The 15,301-nt window shown below is 40.5% G+C and overlaps 1 protein-coding gene across 1 annotated transcript; it reads left to right on the forward strand.

The window, feature by feature from the left end:
• Positions 1–4,923: 4,923 nt before the first annotated feature.
• On the forward strand, positions 4,924–12,006 carry LOC139301630 (interleukin-31 receptor subunit alpha). The gene is made up of 16 exons (XM_070925070.1): positions 4,924–5,092; positions 5,389–5,442; positions 5,720–5,776; positions 5,874–5,985; positions 6,076–6,230; positions 6,317–6,462; positions 7,628–7,769; positions 7,921–8,009; positions 8,100–8,307; positions 8,391–8,576; positions 8,997–9,128; positions 9,706–9,861; positions 10,832–10,975; positions 11,078–11,159; positions 11,265–11,346; positions 11,536–12,006. Exons 1-16 carry the CDS (start codon positions 4,924–4,926, stop codon positions 12,004–12,006), a joined length of 2,385 nt encoding a protein of 794 aa, XP_070781171.1.
• Positions 12,007–15,301: the final 3,295 nt, after the last annotated feature.

Raw genomic sequence — 15,301 nt, forward strand, 5'->3', positions numbered from 1 at the left:
CCTCCGAAACTCAACCTACACATTTATTTATTACAGTCAGCAGCACAGACTGCCCTCTGGCCTCACTGCTCAGCCTGGACCCCACATGCCTTTAATACTCCTTATCTACCACATTATGTCAAGGTACACTGAGCTCCGTAGAGTAAACAGACGACTGAGTGTCGAGCCATTAAAACGCAGCCGGTTCTTGATCTGCTGTTGACTGTCTGACGTGTCGGCAGCTGAGAAAGTGTTCAGACAGGTCCGGCGTAAACAGCACAAACATGCTAGCTTGTAGCCTCAACACTGCCGTCAGAATCACCATGTTTGATATGTAACCTCTGACAACATCTGCACCTTTTTTCTGTTTCTCAACACATAAATAAGACTGTTGGCATTTTGACATTTACACGAGGTTGACGTGTGGTTTTGAGTGAAACGTCGACAACTATTGGATGGATTTCCATGAAATCGGGTGCAGACATTCCCGTTCAAGATGAACTGTAAATACCTTTTCAGTTCGTCCATCATCAGGTCATAATTTTAACATGTCCAATATTTTGATTTACAGCCAAACACCTGCAAACCTCCCACCAGCCTCAGCTGTGCTTTTCAGTGCAGATGCTAAACTAAGATGGTGGACATGGTGAACATTATACCTGCCAAACATCAGCGTGTTAGAAATTTCACATCACTTAATGTGGTCTGGCAGGCCACAGTAGGCACTTGTTTGTATTAGAGTCAATGGATGTAATTAAAAGTGTTCTCTGTCACCGACACATCAACACGAACCCTCCCTGCATCTGGTTAAATGAAACACAGGAGGGTTTAAAGTTCACGTTCACCTCATTTATCCACTGGAAATGTTTGTGGAATAAAGTTGAGTCCATCCGGTTCCTGAATCACACTTTCTTTTATAGCGCCTGTTTTATGTAGTTAGGCTCGGCTGATGAGACAGCACTCTTTTCACATTTGAAACGTGTGCGTTGTCATTGTTATTTAAACCACTTCTCGCAGTTCACTGATCGGTGAAGCAGTCTGAATCACTTCACTCTCAGCGGATGTTTTCCACACTCAATATCTTGCAGAGAAATCGGTGCTTGCGAGCTTAAGGCCGACTTTGAAAGGCTAGAACTGCTTGGTACAAATGTCATTTGGTCGGTGTGATGCCCGGGGATCATCTCGCCTTTCTTTTTCTCTCTGGCCTTCTCAGATGACAAATCAAAACATGTTTTAATCACATCCCAAATGACACCAAAGACTAAACAAAAGGAAAACATGAGGTTGAAGCTGAGGACAAATAAAAATGATACCCAGAGAGACAAAGTAATAACTTTGATGAGCGCCACCATCAGGTAAAGATTTCAACGTGTCCGATACCTCTGAACTAATGACAATCCCATCAGCCTCAGTTGTGTTTAGTGCTAAATTAGCTAAACGTCGGCGTGCCAACAGGCTAAACCCAGACGTCATTGTGAGCATTTAGCCTCACGGAGCCGCCAGCTGGGCTGCAAACTCTTTTTATTTCAAATTAAATCTTATGTTTTAAAACAATGTCAATGTTGCTGGAATATCAGTCACAAAATGAGCACAGAACTGTTGTTCCTCGTGTGACTGTTACATCATTATTGCATCTTACTCAGTTGTACGCTCGTCTGAATGCTTATCTTGAAATATATGATATATATATAATATACTGAGGTACAATGAACGTTTGCTGCTTCTCCTGCCACTCATTGTGCATCATCAACATGCGTCATCTGTCTCTCTCGTAATGTTTCACACAGCTTAGTTTACACACAGACTCTCCACAGGAGGGTACTGTTGGCAGATGTTGATGAAAAGAGGTGACAGACAGCATCTGATGTGCTCTGGATGTTGGCTTTAAAAGTGATATTACAAATTTACAGAGGCACAGACATGGTAGAAAAACAATACGGCTTTCTCTCTCAATTTTCTTTTGATTTGATTTATTTTTTATTTATTTTGCATGCAGTCCTGTTACAAAACAAGCAACTTGTGTCGCAGTGATTCTGGGATTTTAACATGGTTTCACAGCTAGAATCACGAGACTTTATGCTTTCAAACGTTGTATAGTTTGTCGAGGCCGACTGGATGCCGTCCCAAATAAGGGAACAAACATGCTGTTGTGATTGACAGGACGATCCTCGTCGATCTTGATAACGTGTGATTACAGAGAAGTTGTTGATGTCACCTTTCACGCAGTTTAAACCATCACTTGAGGACAGACTTTCTTCTTGGAAAATCCAAAGAAATGCAAGTTGATTTTATTCGTGATAATTTGTGCAGCTGAACTATGTGTGAAAATTAATTTTAAAAAATGCGATTTCTTCTTAAATTCTTCTTTGCTTTGACCTTTTTCAGGTTAATAGAGTTTAGAATCAGTGTTTTATTGTGCAGAATATTTCATTGATCACCTCACACATGCAGAAATGATGAATAACAGTTAACTGTAGGAACGATGACTAAATCCTGTGCTCTCTAGAGGGGGACTCAGTGTAAAACTAAGAAAACATTAAAGGATCCTGATCAAAGCAAAACACCATGAGAGGAACCCACATCATCTTTCAACTCTCGTGTCCCACAAATGAGTTACTGCACATCGCTGATCTTAAGGATGATAAGAGTCAAGGTGGGGAAATTTACGTATGAGAAAAACATGAGTAGGCAGGCATTTGCTTCTTCAGCGGAAACTAATTTCCTGTGGCAAAGGATCTTTGAAATGCTCTTTACTAATTTTAATCTCTTAATTTTTGCAATTTCAGTTCCCCTAATTTCAGTTCTGAAAACCATTTCTGAGGTAGTCAGCGGCTTCTGCCTCACATCTCATCAGTTGACCTTTTTCAAGTTAAAAACATAAACATAGGCAGTAGGCTCACAAAGACGAAGATCATACACAACAACAGCTTCAAACTTTGCTCTACAGCTGGTGTTATGTTTAAGCGCGGTGTTAAGATCGAGATCACGATAAACAGCATCAATGATGTTCTTTAGGCCTGCTAACTGGAGTCAGTGAGGTGAGAACTGAGCTTCCTGTGTGTTTACAGTTCAGCAGTGAAGGAGGAACATGCAGCTAAAAGTACAGGAGTGTTTCCTTCTGTTTCTCCCTCTTAAAACTTACATATGACAACAACATAAATGCACTTGTACATACATGTTGTTGTTGTTGTTGTTGTTGTTGTTTCCTAAGACCTCCTTAACCTAGCACAGGTGCAGCCTGCTTTTATATCCTCCTCCTGCTGCAACTCTCAGCCGGCTCGCCCAGTTAAGCGAGGTTGTGGCATCGCTTGGCCTTACATAATAAAACACGAAAACACCCGTACACGACTGCAGGAGGTAGATATCCTCCAAACAAGGATGAATTCAAGGTCATAATGTGGCGCTCATGTTAAACGGAGAACTTGCGATGACTCCTACATTGCCTGACAGGGTTTTAGATAGAGGAACTAAGTTATTAATAGCTGAGGAGATCGTGTGAGTTATTAATGTTTTGTAAACTCAAATCAAACTCTCACGCAAAGATCCTTCCAGACATGTTTTAAGGCACATAAAACACTCTGCTCTGAATGATAATTTGTGTCTGAAACGGTTTTTCTATTTAAAAAAAAGTTGAAACCACCATTGAAAAATCCAGAATCTATGAATATCGCACTTCACTGAGGAGTCCATTCTCGCTGTTCGCGCACTGGAGGTTTCAAATTTGCGCATCACACTCGAGTAAGCTGCGCACTGGACCACGACTGGCTGCAAACTAGTTGTGATGTCACACATGGCGCTCGTGCACCCACAGGTTAAACTTCCAATTTAAGGTGAAAACAGCCTTCTGGGGGGGGGGGGTTGTTTGGTAAAAGCTCACCTTTCTATGAATTCATTTCTCTCTGTACTGAAGTCAGTCAAGATACTGGAAACAGTCTCACTCACATACAAATCAGCCGTATTATTTCACAGAAGTCTGCTCTCTTTCTGGTTTGTCTCTGTTTATTTATGACTTTATTGTGAGCCAACTCAAAACTGTTCTTCTTGTTACATCACTTGGATGTTTGACCTTCACACCTTGTGCAGAATGATGTAGTTCAGTCTTTCCATATCTTCAACGAGGGAGAAGGAGTAGGTGTCGTTTTCAGATTTTAAACTGTAATAAGACACACGTTATCATTAAAATAGCTTTGAGGTGTTGCATTCTCGCTTACTATTCTTATTGTTTATTTTTTTTCTTCTCTTAACAAAATATAATTGAGTAAAATAGAGTAAAATATGAAGCATCTGTCTTGCAGGCTACTAATTCCAGTATTTCCATCAGGTTATCCACTTACATTAAAAATAACTGTGAATTTTTGAACAGGAAAACTCACTACAAAGATTTCGTTTTCATTCTAGTTCCCTAAAACCATTCAGTCACAGAAGCGAGTCTGTCCTCTGAGACATTTTTTGAAAACTCCAAATTAACCCTCTGATTCAAAATGAAATGCATGCAAAAACACGTCTGTCGGTTAGCGTGGCACAATCTGTGATTTTAAATGAGAATTACGTTCAGTTCTTTGAAAGCAGAACAAGCATGAAGAGCAAAAACAAGCAAAGAAAAGTCATTTGTCTTCGTGCTTTGAGTCACAGCGAAGCTGAGAGAGATTGTTCTCAGTAACTTGACTTCACAGTCATGTGTCTGGGCTTTATTTTAAGGCACCTCCTGTATGTCAGAGTGATGATTTGTTGTTTGAAACGGTGCAAACTCACATGCCGAGCAGCTCTATTTGTGGAAAGAAGAAGTACAAAGAAGACGTTTTTCTGCAAACTCCAGGGGACTTACCGTCGGTTTATTGTCAGTCTATGAATCCCATGAACTGTGTCAAGAGTGTGTCCCTGCCCCTCCACGCTGAGTGTACACCTCCCCAAAATATTTCCTTCTCGCTCACTCGCTCATTGTGAATGGTTGCAGCCTGTGGGTGTGAGATCGCCCTCAAACACATTTTCTCTGTGTTTTTGGTTTCAGTCTTTCAGTCGGTGCCAGGCGACATGGTTGGCCGCGGACCTCAGTTTGATGTTTTAGACTCAAAATGTTCTTCCTATGCGAGCCACTCACATTTGCTCATCCTTGGTAAGTCGTGCACCAGCTTTTCTTTTGTTATCTTTATTTTCAGTCACTGTTAAATGACTATTTTGAACTATTTGTAGAAATAAAGTGAATAATTGCCTTGTTTTTGTAGGTCTTTGCCTATTTATTTTTCTTTGTAATTAATTAAATCCATTATTAAATTCAGTCTCAAGGACTATGGAGGATTTTTTTACGTGACTTGCTCTATTGTATAAAGTAAATATCAGTCAGTCAACTCCCGTATTTAGTATTCAAGGCGGATTTTTCCCTAAAGCTACCTTCTGCCGTTTATGTTCCAGGTCTGATCCTTGTTTACTACTCTACACTCTCCTCTCATGTTCAGGTATCTTCAGGTAGGCATATTTTACTTTTTGTCACAACATCTCAGCTTATTAATCATCATACCACTACTCAAATATCAGTGATTTCTTCATATTATCTCTAATAAATAGTTTTCCTAGATGAATAGCCTTACTTTCATGCAAAAAACCCCAAAACATTACACACATTTCCGACAATAAGTAATAATAAAAAGTGGCATCACATTTAGAGTTGTGTTTTTCCGCTGTGAGACAAAGCGTTCTTGATGATCATCGTCTAGTTTCACACCATTTTCCAATCATGTTCCAGCAAACTGCAAGTCAAAGAACATTTCTTCCAAATACCAGCACTGTGGGATTCACCCAGGTAATGAAAACACATCTGAGTCATCCCAAGCTGAATCACCAGATCAGAGACTGTAAAAAGTTATTTTATTCATTACTGTATACTGCCTCTTTTTCAGGTGGAGTCCATGATTTAGATTGTTTTGGTAAATATAATTTAGTAAAGAAAAAGTGTGTGTGGAAACCTGGAAACCACACATCAGAAAAGACATACACACTCATCATACGACAGTAAGTAGCACCAGTTTTCCTCTTTCTATCTCATAAACACACAATTTGTGATGTCAAACATCTCATTTTTCAAACCGCTTCTCCTTCTAGAGACAAGAAACTTTGCAAAGCTTACAACAACATCACTGGAATCTCTGAGAAGATCCAACTATATGGACGTTACAACATGACCGCTGAGGTTTTTGAAAACAGCGAGTCAACAAATTGCACAAAAGCAGTTTTCAGAGGTTCACCAAAGAACTTGTGTAAGTCCACAAGATATATTTGTATTTCTCTCTTTTTGATGATTGATCTGTCTGACTGAATATGAGTGAATCTTTTGATATTTCAGTGCGATGTGATCCCCCATATAAGGTGTCCTTCAGCCGCCGCTCTGGAAGTCTTGATGTGAATGTGAGCTGGCAGCGGGCGGACACGAAGTACATTAAGTATTACTCTGTGAGATATAAAGCACTGGGCAGTCTGTCATGGAGCAAGGTCAGTGCTAAACACGTGTTTTAAGGACTGAAAACCTGGTTTTAAATAAATATAATCAAGTTTTTAACATCACATATCTTTAAGAGAGAACATGATTACTGAAATTGAGGTTAAATCTATCTCAGAATTTGGTTAAATAGCGGCCATATTTTCAACTTCATGTGGAATAACTGGCACAAAAGCTACTGATTAAAATGTTTCTTATGTCAGAGGAAAGCATGTTTCACTCTTGATGCTTGGAAAATCATTTTAGGATCATGTCTACACTTGACAACACACACGTAGTACTTTGAAGTAAACGGTTGACATGCTGATGTTAAACAGGTATGATAGTTACCATGTCCACTGTCTTAGGTCAGGGGGTTAGCATGCTAGCATCAAACACAAAGCACAGCTGAGGTTGGTGGGAATGTCATTATTAGTAATTGTCAAGTATTAGACAAATGGATATCTTTACCTGATGATGGCGCTAGAGTTAAGTTAAGGGATCATCCAAGTTATTACAGTTCATTCCGAGAGGAATTTCATGGCAATCCATCCGATATTTCACTCTGAACCACAAATATTAACTTCACGGTGGCGCAAGAGGAAAAGTTGGCCATCATCTGGCAGCCATGAATGTCTGTGCAAAGGATTTGTGCCAATCCATCGAGTAGATGTTGAGATATTTCAAGAAAATTAGTTAGGATTCATCCTCTGGGGATCATGAATGTCTGCACAAAAATGTTGTTGAACATTGCCATCACTAGAGTCCCGCCTCTGGCACAAAAAACCCCAGATCTTACATTTCCCACAATGCAGCTCAATAGCATCTTTCATTAGACCTTACTTTCTCAAACTTTATGAAGTTCCCTCAGAGCTACAGGCGACATTATACAGCTGCTGTTACCGGCTGAGTATGAGTGAAGTCTTAAACTTTGTTTCTAGAGGTGCCACGATTGTTTCTGACGCTGTTAGTACGTCTGTGGCTATATTTGTTATTTGTGTGTCTGATTTCTTCGGCTGTTCTCAGGTCTCACTCGCAAAAGAGATCTGAAACTGATTGAAAGGCGGCTGTGATAATAATTACGAATGAAATATCAATTGCAAGAAGAAAAGAAAAAAAAGTGAATTCATGTTTTGGAGATTTCCTCCTGGCGTTCATTACTTTCTATGTTGTTCACAGTCACCTGTGAAATCCCAGAACAGAGAGAAATGCACAGCGGAGAGTCTAAACTCCTCACTGGTCTACAATGTGCAGATACAGTGTGTCACTAGTAATGAATGTTCACAGTGTGTATGGAGCGAAGCCTACACTGTCCCAGCAGGTCAGTTTGCTTTCGTCTTCATTGATTTAAATGAAATATTTAGGCGTTTCTATCTATTGTGTTAACAGTGTTTTATTCCACTGTATGATTACAAGAACAGGAAAAAGAAGCTGAAATATTGTTTCTCATTTCATAATAAAAAATCTATCAGAGCTGACGACACAGCCCGTCATCGTCGACCTTAACAACACTGACATAGCAGAGAGAAAAGGCTGCCGGCTGCTTTCTTTAACCTGGAAGGTCATTTTTTTTTAAACGTATCTCCTCAAATTTTCCGAATATGTCTTCTGTGTGCCCACAACTGATGTTATTTAAAATGCTGTTTGTTAGTTTCCTGCCAAAGAGCTGTATGATGGCTTCTACGTGACCATCGGGAAAGCGTCGGGAGAGGGCCCACGTGAGCGGATGAACACCACTCGGCCTGAGATCAGACTGATCCTCTCCTACTCAGCTTATCATCTCAACATCAGCGCCGTCAACAACGCCAGCACCTCCCCGGCTGCGGGCCAGACGATACCACAGCGAGAAGACGAGCACAGTCAGTAGGCTCCTCGCTCAAAGGTGATACAAAGGTCTATATATAGCCTACAGCAGTAATCATATCTACATTTGTCCTCACAGGTTTGGGAGCTGGGAAGCTGAACATAACAGTCCACAACGAGACGTCTTTTACTGTCTATTGGAAAGACGATCTAATCAAAAACTATGTCTGCTTTTCTGTGGAGTGGATGAAGAAGGGACATAAAGCAGCGCACAAGCCCTTTTATGAGAATGAAAACAACTATCGGCGCTTGTCTCCTTTACCAGGTGCGTAAATATCCACATATTTTGGTCAACCCCGTCCCCTAGAAATGCGGTTCATATGCTGATGATTTGTTTTGCCAAATACACTTTGAAACGTATATTAATTGGTTAGTAGTAATCTGAGAGAAGGTGAGTGAGTGACTTTGATGCTGGAGACCAGGACTGGCATCCTGATTCCCACTTTGGTCAAGGTTAGAGAAAGATTGGGCAACACATTAATCGAGGATAAACAAATGAAATACATCGTCAGTTTGCAGGTACGTTCTTTATAAACGTTACGTGGATTGTTTCTAACAAAACGTAATTCGCTGATGCAAATTCGTAGTATAATTTCTGGAGGACAGGGTTGATTTTGGTACGTGACAAATATATTTTTAGTTTTCTGCCTCTGAGATAATCCATTTGGTTATTTTAAATACCCAGAGCCTTTGGAGCCTTATAAGAGATACAGCATCACTCTGCACACACGTCCGAACAAGGATACCTGCAACATGAAGTATATCAACAACAGCGAGAGCACCTATGGGAGTACACAGTTCTATTTCATTGAAGGATGTAAGTCAGTGGCCTGCAACCTTTCCAATATGTCCGTGTTATTGTGTTAATTATGTAACGGTCTGAGACCATACTTATGGTTCTGTGAGGCTGTAATGTGAAGATACACCAATATTTGACAGATTGAACTTCCACAAAGACCTTGAAAGTCTGCATCAAATTTTTTGGCAATCCATCCATCCAGCTGGGACCCAGGAAAAGTCACGGGATCACCAAAGTCGTTAGGATTCTTTCCTCTCGGGAACATGAATGTCTGTACTGGAATTTTGTAGTCGAGATATCTCACTGGATAAGTGAATAATTTGATCTGCTGGTGGCTTAAGAGGAAAAGTCAGAAGATCACCAAAGCCGTCAGGATTCATCCTCTGGGGATCATGAATGTCTGTACAATATTTCATGGCAATCCATTTAACAGTTGCTGAGATATCTCAGTCTGGACCAAACTGGTGGACTGACTGAGCTACACCTCTCGCATGGCTAAAAACAAGGATATAGATCATATATAGGCCAATACTGCTAGTTTCCTCTTCTCCTACGCACAACAAAAGTCTGCCTTCTTGATATTGTGCTCCCAAAGCTCCTGTCGGTGCTCCAGTAAACGTCAGCAGCTTCAATGTGACGCTGAATTCGTTGGTTCTGCAGTGGTCGTCCATCCCGGAGGACGACATCAGAGGTTTCCTACTGGGTTACATAATCCACTACACCGAGTACCCGCACAGAGGGACGGAGAAAAGTAAGCATGATCCACCTCAAACGAGGCCACTACTCACTCATAGACGTCTATACTTGCTGTTTTGGCTAATCCATAAATACAAATCATAGTTTCAACTGTGAAGTCCAGACAAAAATGTACAAATAACTTGAACTCAGCTTCACAACCACTGTTTGCCTGCAGCCTCTAAATGCATTATAGTCTGCCAGCTGGTCTGAAAGTCAAATGCTGACAAACCTTATTAGTAAAAAAAGGCACAGTCACTACAGCATTAGCAGGCTTCAGTGAAGTGATACAGAATTTGGTGGTTTGGCTGACACTACTATGAGATTTGAGCCAATAAACATCACTGTTTAACCCTCTCCAGGCAGCATCAGTGTTGGCGTGTACCGCTGTTTGGCCTAATCCTATTCTTGCTATATGATTATAGGTAAATACTACTGTTAGCCAGCTAATGTCATGGGTTTGACAAGTGGTGTTACAAGAGCAGTAATCAGTGAACTGCTTACAGTCAAACACTCAACCCCATCAACAGCATGAGTGAGGATGTACGTATGCACAGCTAAGTGCTAATGTCAGCACGCTAACATGCTGATGTTAAGCAGGTATAAAGTTTACCATGTTCACCACCTTAGATTGGCTTGTTAGCATGCTAACATTTGCTAATGGGCATGTCCTTAGTTTTGCAGATATTTGGTCACAAACAATGGGAATCACTAAAGTCAGATATTTAACTGAATAAGTGAAAACTTTGACCTGCTGGTGGCGCTACTATGAAAGTCAGGAGATTGCGAACGTCATGAGGATTCATCCTCTTGGGACCATCAATGTTTCTATGAATACACACAATAGTTGTTGAGATATTTCAGTCTGGACCAAACCTGGGGACCAACTGACCGGTTGCTACCCCTACAGCCCGTTCTGCCAAGTGTAAATGATGTGTCCACGTTGCTTTTGCGGTGTGTTGAAAGCTGTCACTCTTTGATTGCAGATGTTACAGTGGATCCAGTGTCAGACAGCTATGAGTTGGCGGATCTGAAAAGTGGCACAGCATACAAAGTCCAGATATCAGGTTTCACGCAGGCTGGAGCAGGAGTACGAAGCACAGCAAGCCTCTTTAAAACAAACTATCAAGGTTATATCAATCAAACAAGTTCTAACCGTTCAAAACGTGGATCAAATTCCAAAGAAACCTTCTTACTTATTGTGATTTTTGCGCCTTTTTTTCTTTCCATAGAAAACACTAATCTCACTGGTGTCATCACAGCGCTTGCAGTTGTGGTCGTCGTGCTGATATTTGGATCTCCGATAATAAAAAGGTGCAGTATGTCAGTCACAGCTTTACATGTACGTTGAAGAAGCTGTCACTGATTTTCTAACATGGGTAAATATCTACTCTACCCCACACTGCCTACTTCATCTAGAGCCAAAGTCATCCTGTGGCCGAGCATACCTAACCCTGGAAACAGCAATGCAATGCAGAAAATAGAAAGGCCCTTTGAACTGGTAAGTGTCTGTTTGTGCTTTCAGTAACTTTTGTGGAAGCCAAACAAAACCATCAAGCTACCAGCCAGGCTGTGAAGAAATTAAATTAAGTTAATGAAGACATATAGTGTGCTGCAAACGTCCTGCTGCTGCAGTCAAAGCGGGTTGACATGAGAATTTATGTGAAGATGCTGTTTTCACTTCACTCAGGAACTCCTGGAGTCCATCAACACTCTGAAGGTGGAAGAATGGGACACAAATAGTCTTCAGATAGTTGAGAAAGAAGATGTGGAGCCTGCTAGCACATTAGCATCAGTGATACCGCTTCTCCACGCGTCAGAGGATGAGGGGGACTCGCCAGAAATGACTTGTAACTGGATCCAAAGAGACACAGAGGATGCCACTGGAGGTACCCTACCGGACGTTACCGCAGAGACAGTCTCGGACGCCCGACGGACCGACTTCCAGAGTTCTCCTGTTGCCTTTTCAAGTGAATATACGACGATGGAAATGTTTCAGCAGGTGATGCCTCAGGGCCTGCCGGCGATGGCATCGGTTACTGAAGCCATGGAAAGGGAACCGGAGGACACAGACATGACTATGGTAAAATCAGGATTGGACTACATAAGGCAATTTAGTACCAGTCCATTCTTAGACAGCGAGATGTCCACGGTTTTGTGAAAACAGTTGAAGAGCCAGGAACACAGGATCATAAGAACCATTGCCCATGAATGTTTGAATCAAAGGAGTTCTCTATAGCAGTCCTCGGGGTCCAGAGGTGCACTATGAGGTGCAGTGGTGCTTTCGCTAAACGCTAATGTCAGCATGCTTCCATGCGCACAACACAGTGCTAACATGATGATGTCTACCAGGTGTAATGTTAAACCGTTTAGCTTGTTAACTTTCATTAGCATTTTCCTAATTGGCACCAAAGCGCAGCTGCGGCTGAAGGAAATATCACCTTTGACTTGATGTCTGGACCAAAAATCAGGGAAATAGGCCTTTTTCACAGCAGACAGTTTGACTTGTCATAGTAGGAAAACAACAGGAGTTACCAATCATTTCAGCCATCTTCAATTTCTATTATTTACACCTGAGCTTTTCCTACTGACGTGAAAGTGTTTGCCATCAAAAAGGCTTATCCATCCAATAGTTGTAAAGACATTTCACCAAAAACCAGAAATGTCAACCTCATGGTGACCCCAGACGAACAGTAGGATTCATCCTCTGGGGACCATGAATATCTGAATCATGGCAATCCGTCCTGTAGTTGAGATATTTCAGTCTGGACCAAAGTGGTGGACCACACTCCAGGAAACCAGGAAAGCAAAGGCTGACCTGGCGATACGTCACAACAAAGGGCACTAAAGCAAAATAACTGAATGAAAAGTCTCTTTATTGAGTGTTTTTGGAAACAGATCAGATGTATTGGAGCGTCAAACCGAGGAGGATCACATAGATACATCCAAGCTCTTCAAAAAACAGCATTACCAAACCTTTACAACAAGTCCCAAACACAGATATCAAGTGCCCAACCCCCCAGGAGCAAACCACGAACCGTTTCTACAGTGTATACCGTACATAGTGGATACATGGATATAAAAAATAAAATTCTTCACATACTGTCAGTTGTGTTGGAAATGCTTTTTACCAAACGTTATCACAGGTTCACCACTTCAAACTGAAGCCTTGTGTGCATAAAAAAAAAAAAAAGCCGGAAAAAAAAAAGAAAATACAAGGACGTTAGATTTGTAAAAGCAATAGAAGTCAGACAGTCACGAAGTCTCCTTTTAAAATATAACAAGCTTTCATAGAAACTTAAAAAAAAAACCCACAAACGCTGAGCTCAACCTGGGGCCAGTTTGCAGATACATTTTTTGACACAATCACAATACTGCAAACTGCAACACCAAAAAAAACAAACAAAAACGAAAAAAACAAACACAAATCCACAAAAAGTCCCATCAATGTTCATTCTATTCTCCTATTAATTACTAAAGACAACTGACAATACTTTAATATAACATCTCATTAGTTTTAGCTGTTAAACATCCTTAAAATTCAGGTTGCATCTATCAATAAGTCTCAATATTTTATTAGAATATTCTGTACAATCTTAGTCTAGGCACTTTTTGGCCTTTCTGTGCTTGCAAGCAGTTTGTTTACATGTGACGCATCTTGTTCAGCCTCGTCCGGACTGCCACTGTGAGCTTCGTTTGCGTCTCACTTTCTTGAGCAATATGAGCCGACAGACATTTTGCACACCACCATCATCATTATTATTACAGTATAGGCCTGTATTGTATCTATAAAACAGTATATAGTTTGTTTGTTTGTTTGATCTCACAGCATTACAACAATAACAGGAAAAAGAACATGATACGTTGTGGTCTTGTTGAGACTACTCGCAATCAGAAATATTAAAAAAAAATAAAATGTACACCCATTAAAACAAAAACAGGGAGTAAAACAATGTATTCATGTTGAGAAATGTATATTTTACTAAAATATATTAGCAACAGGTTCACAGAAACAGTAGAATAAGATTCTGCATTCTCATAATTACAACACCACAAGTCATAAAATCAACACCGTACATTTTGCAGGACACACCAGTTCCCAGATGACGGAGAAAAATGGTGCAAAACGGAATAAAAAAGGACACTTCACTGATCCGGTAGTTCGAAACGTCCTTTAACAACACACAAAGGGCAAACGAGCATTTTAGCATCAGCAGAAATCCTGTTTTTTGTTTTTGTGTGTACTGTTTTTCTTTCATCCTTCATGTTCTTACACTTATATTATTTGATCGAGGAACATGTTTTAAATGCAGTGTACCATTTGTTTCACTCAGTAAATATGCAAACAGATTATGGGAAGTTGCTGTCACAGCCACACCAAGGCCACAGCAGCAGGCTAATTCAGCTGGCTAATAAAAGTATCTGTTCTAACTGGTAAGAACCTTGTTTTGACTGGTGCTTCCTTAGCTTTTTGGTGCGCTAGTGAGCAGCAAATGCTAAATCTAGATACAAAACCTGCACTGACAATGCCCTGAATTACATTACAATCATTATTTTCCAATAGGTACGTTTTTGTTTTTGTATTGACAAAATGCAACTGACGCAAAATACAGTATCAACCAACTCAGTGCCAGCTGCTGACCACTTGTTTGGGCAGCACTAATCTCTGAAAACTGGCTATATGATAAGTGGAGAGCCATGAGAATTGGGGGCTCTGAGACACTTTGAATTACAGGACATAAAACTTCCCTAAAAACACACTCTGGTGTTCATAATTCACCCAGTTACCACTGAAACTGAAGTTACAGCCAGTAAGAAGCAGATGTAGATGGACATTACAGAATAATAAACATGTAGTGCAGTAATTGTCCTTGAATTTGAATGCTTTGTATTAAATGCTGCCTGATGAAATGTGCCATGCTTGAAATGTGTTGCAATCCAGAGTAGCTGCCAGTCCAAGCCTTTCCTTTTTGTTCTTTGTGCCTTTACGTGCATGCTTTTGTGCACATATTGAGCAGATTAAACCTCTGTAGCAATACAGGCAAAAGTCAACATTTTAAAATATCTCGTGTCCAATCTCACACATTAAATGAGGCATAATGTGAGATACAAACATTTTATTACCGTTAACGCAGATTGTTGCTGCATGTTTTTATCAAGACAAAAACTTCTTTTATAAAGGAAGTGACATAAATACTGATGATCTTAGAGGCATGAGGCTTTTTTGGACTTTTGAAGTGTATGTTCAAGATGTCACCGGAGGAATGGAGAGAATGTTGGTCTTTACCATCCAGGTAAAATCCAGGAAACCAGAGACAAAGCTGCAGTTAAAATCTGGCTTAGAATTTCTGGAGAAACAAACCTGCACATTTTTTAGTCTGCTGGGATAGGGGACTACAGTTTTAGTATCTATACTGAAAGAATAACAGGAATTGAGTTCAAGTAATACAGGAGGT

The sequence above is a fragment of the Enoplosus armatus genome, chromosome 18 (assembly GCF_043641665.1).
Source record: "Enoplosus armatus isolate fEnoArm2 chromosome 18, fEnoArm2.hap1, whole genome shotgun sequence".
Lineage (NCBI taxonomy): Eukaryota > Metazoa > Chordata > Actinopteri > Centrarchiformes > Enoplosidae > Enoplosus > Enoplosus armatus.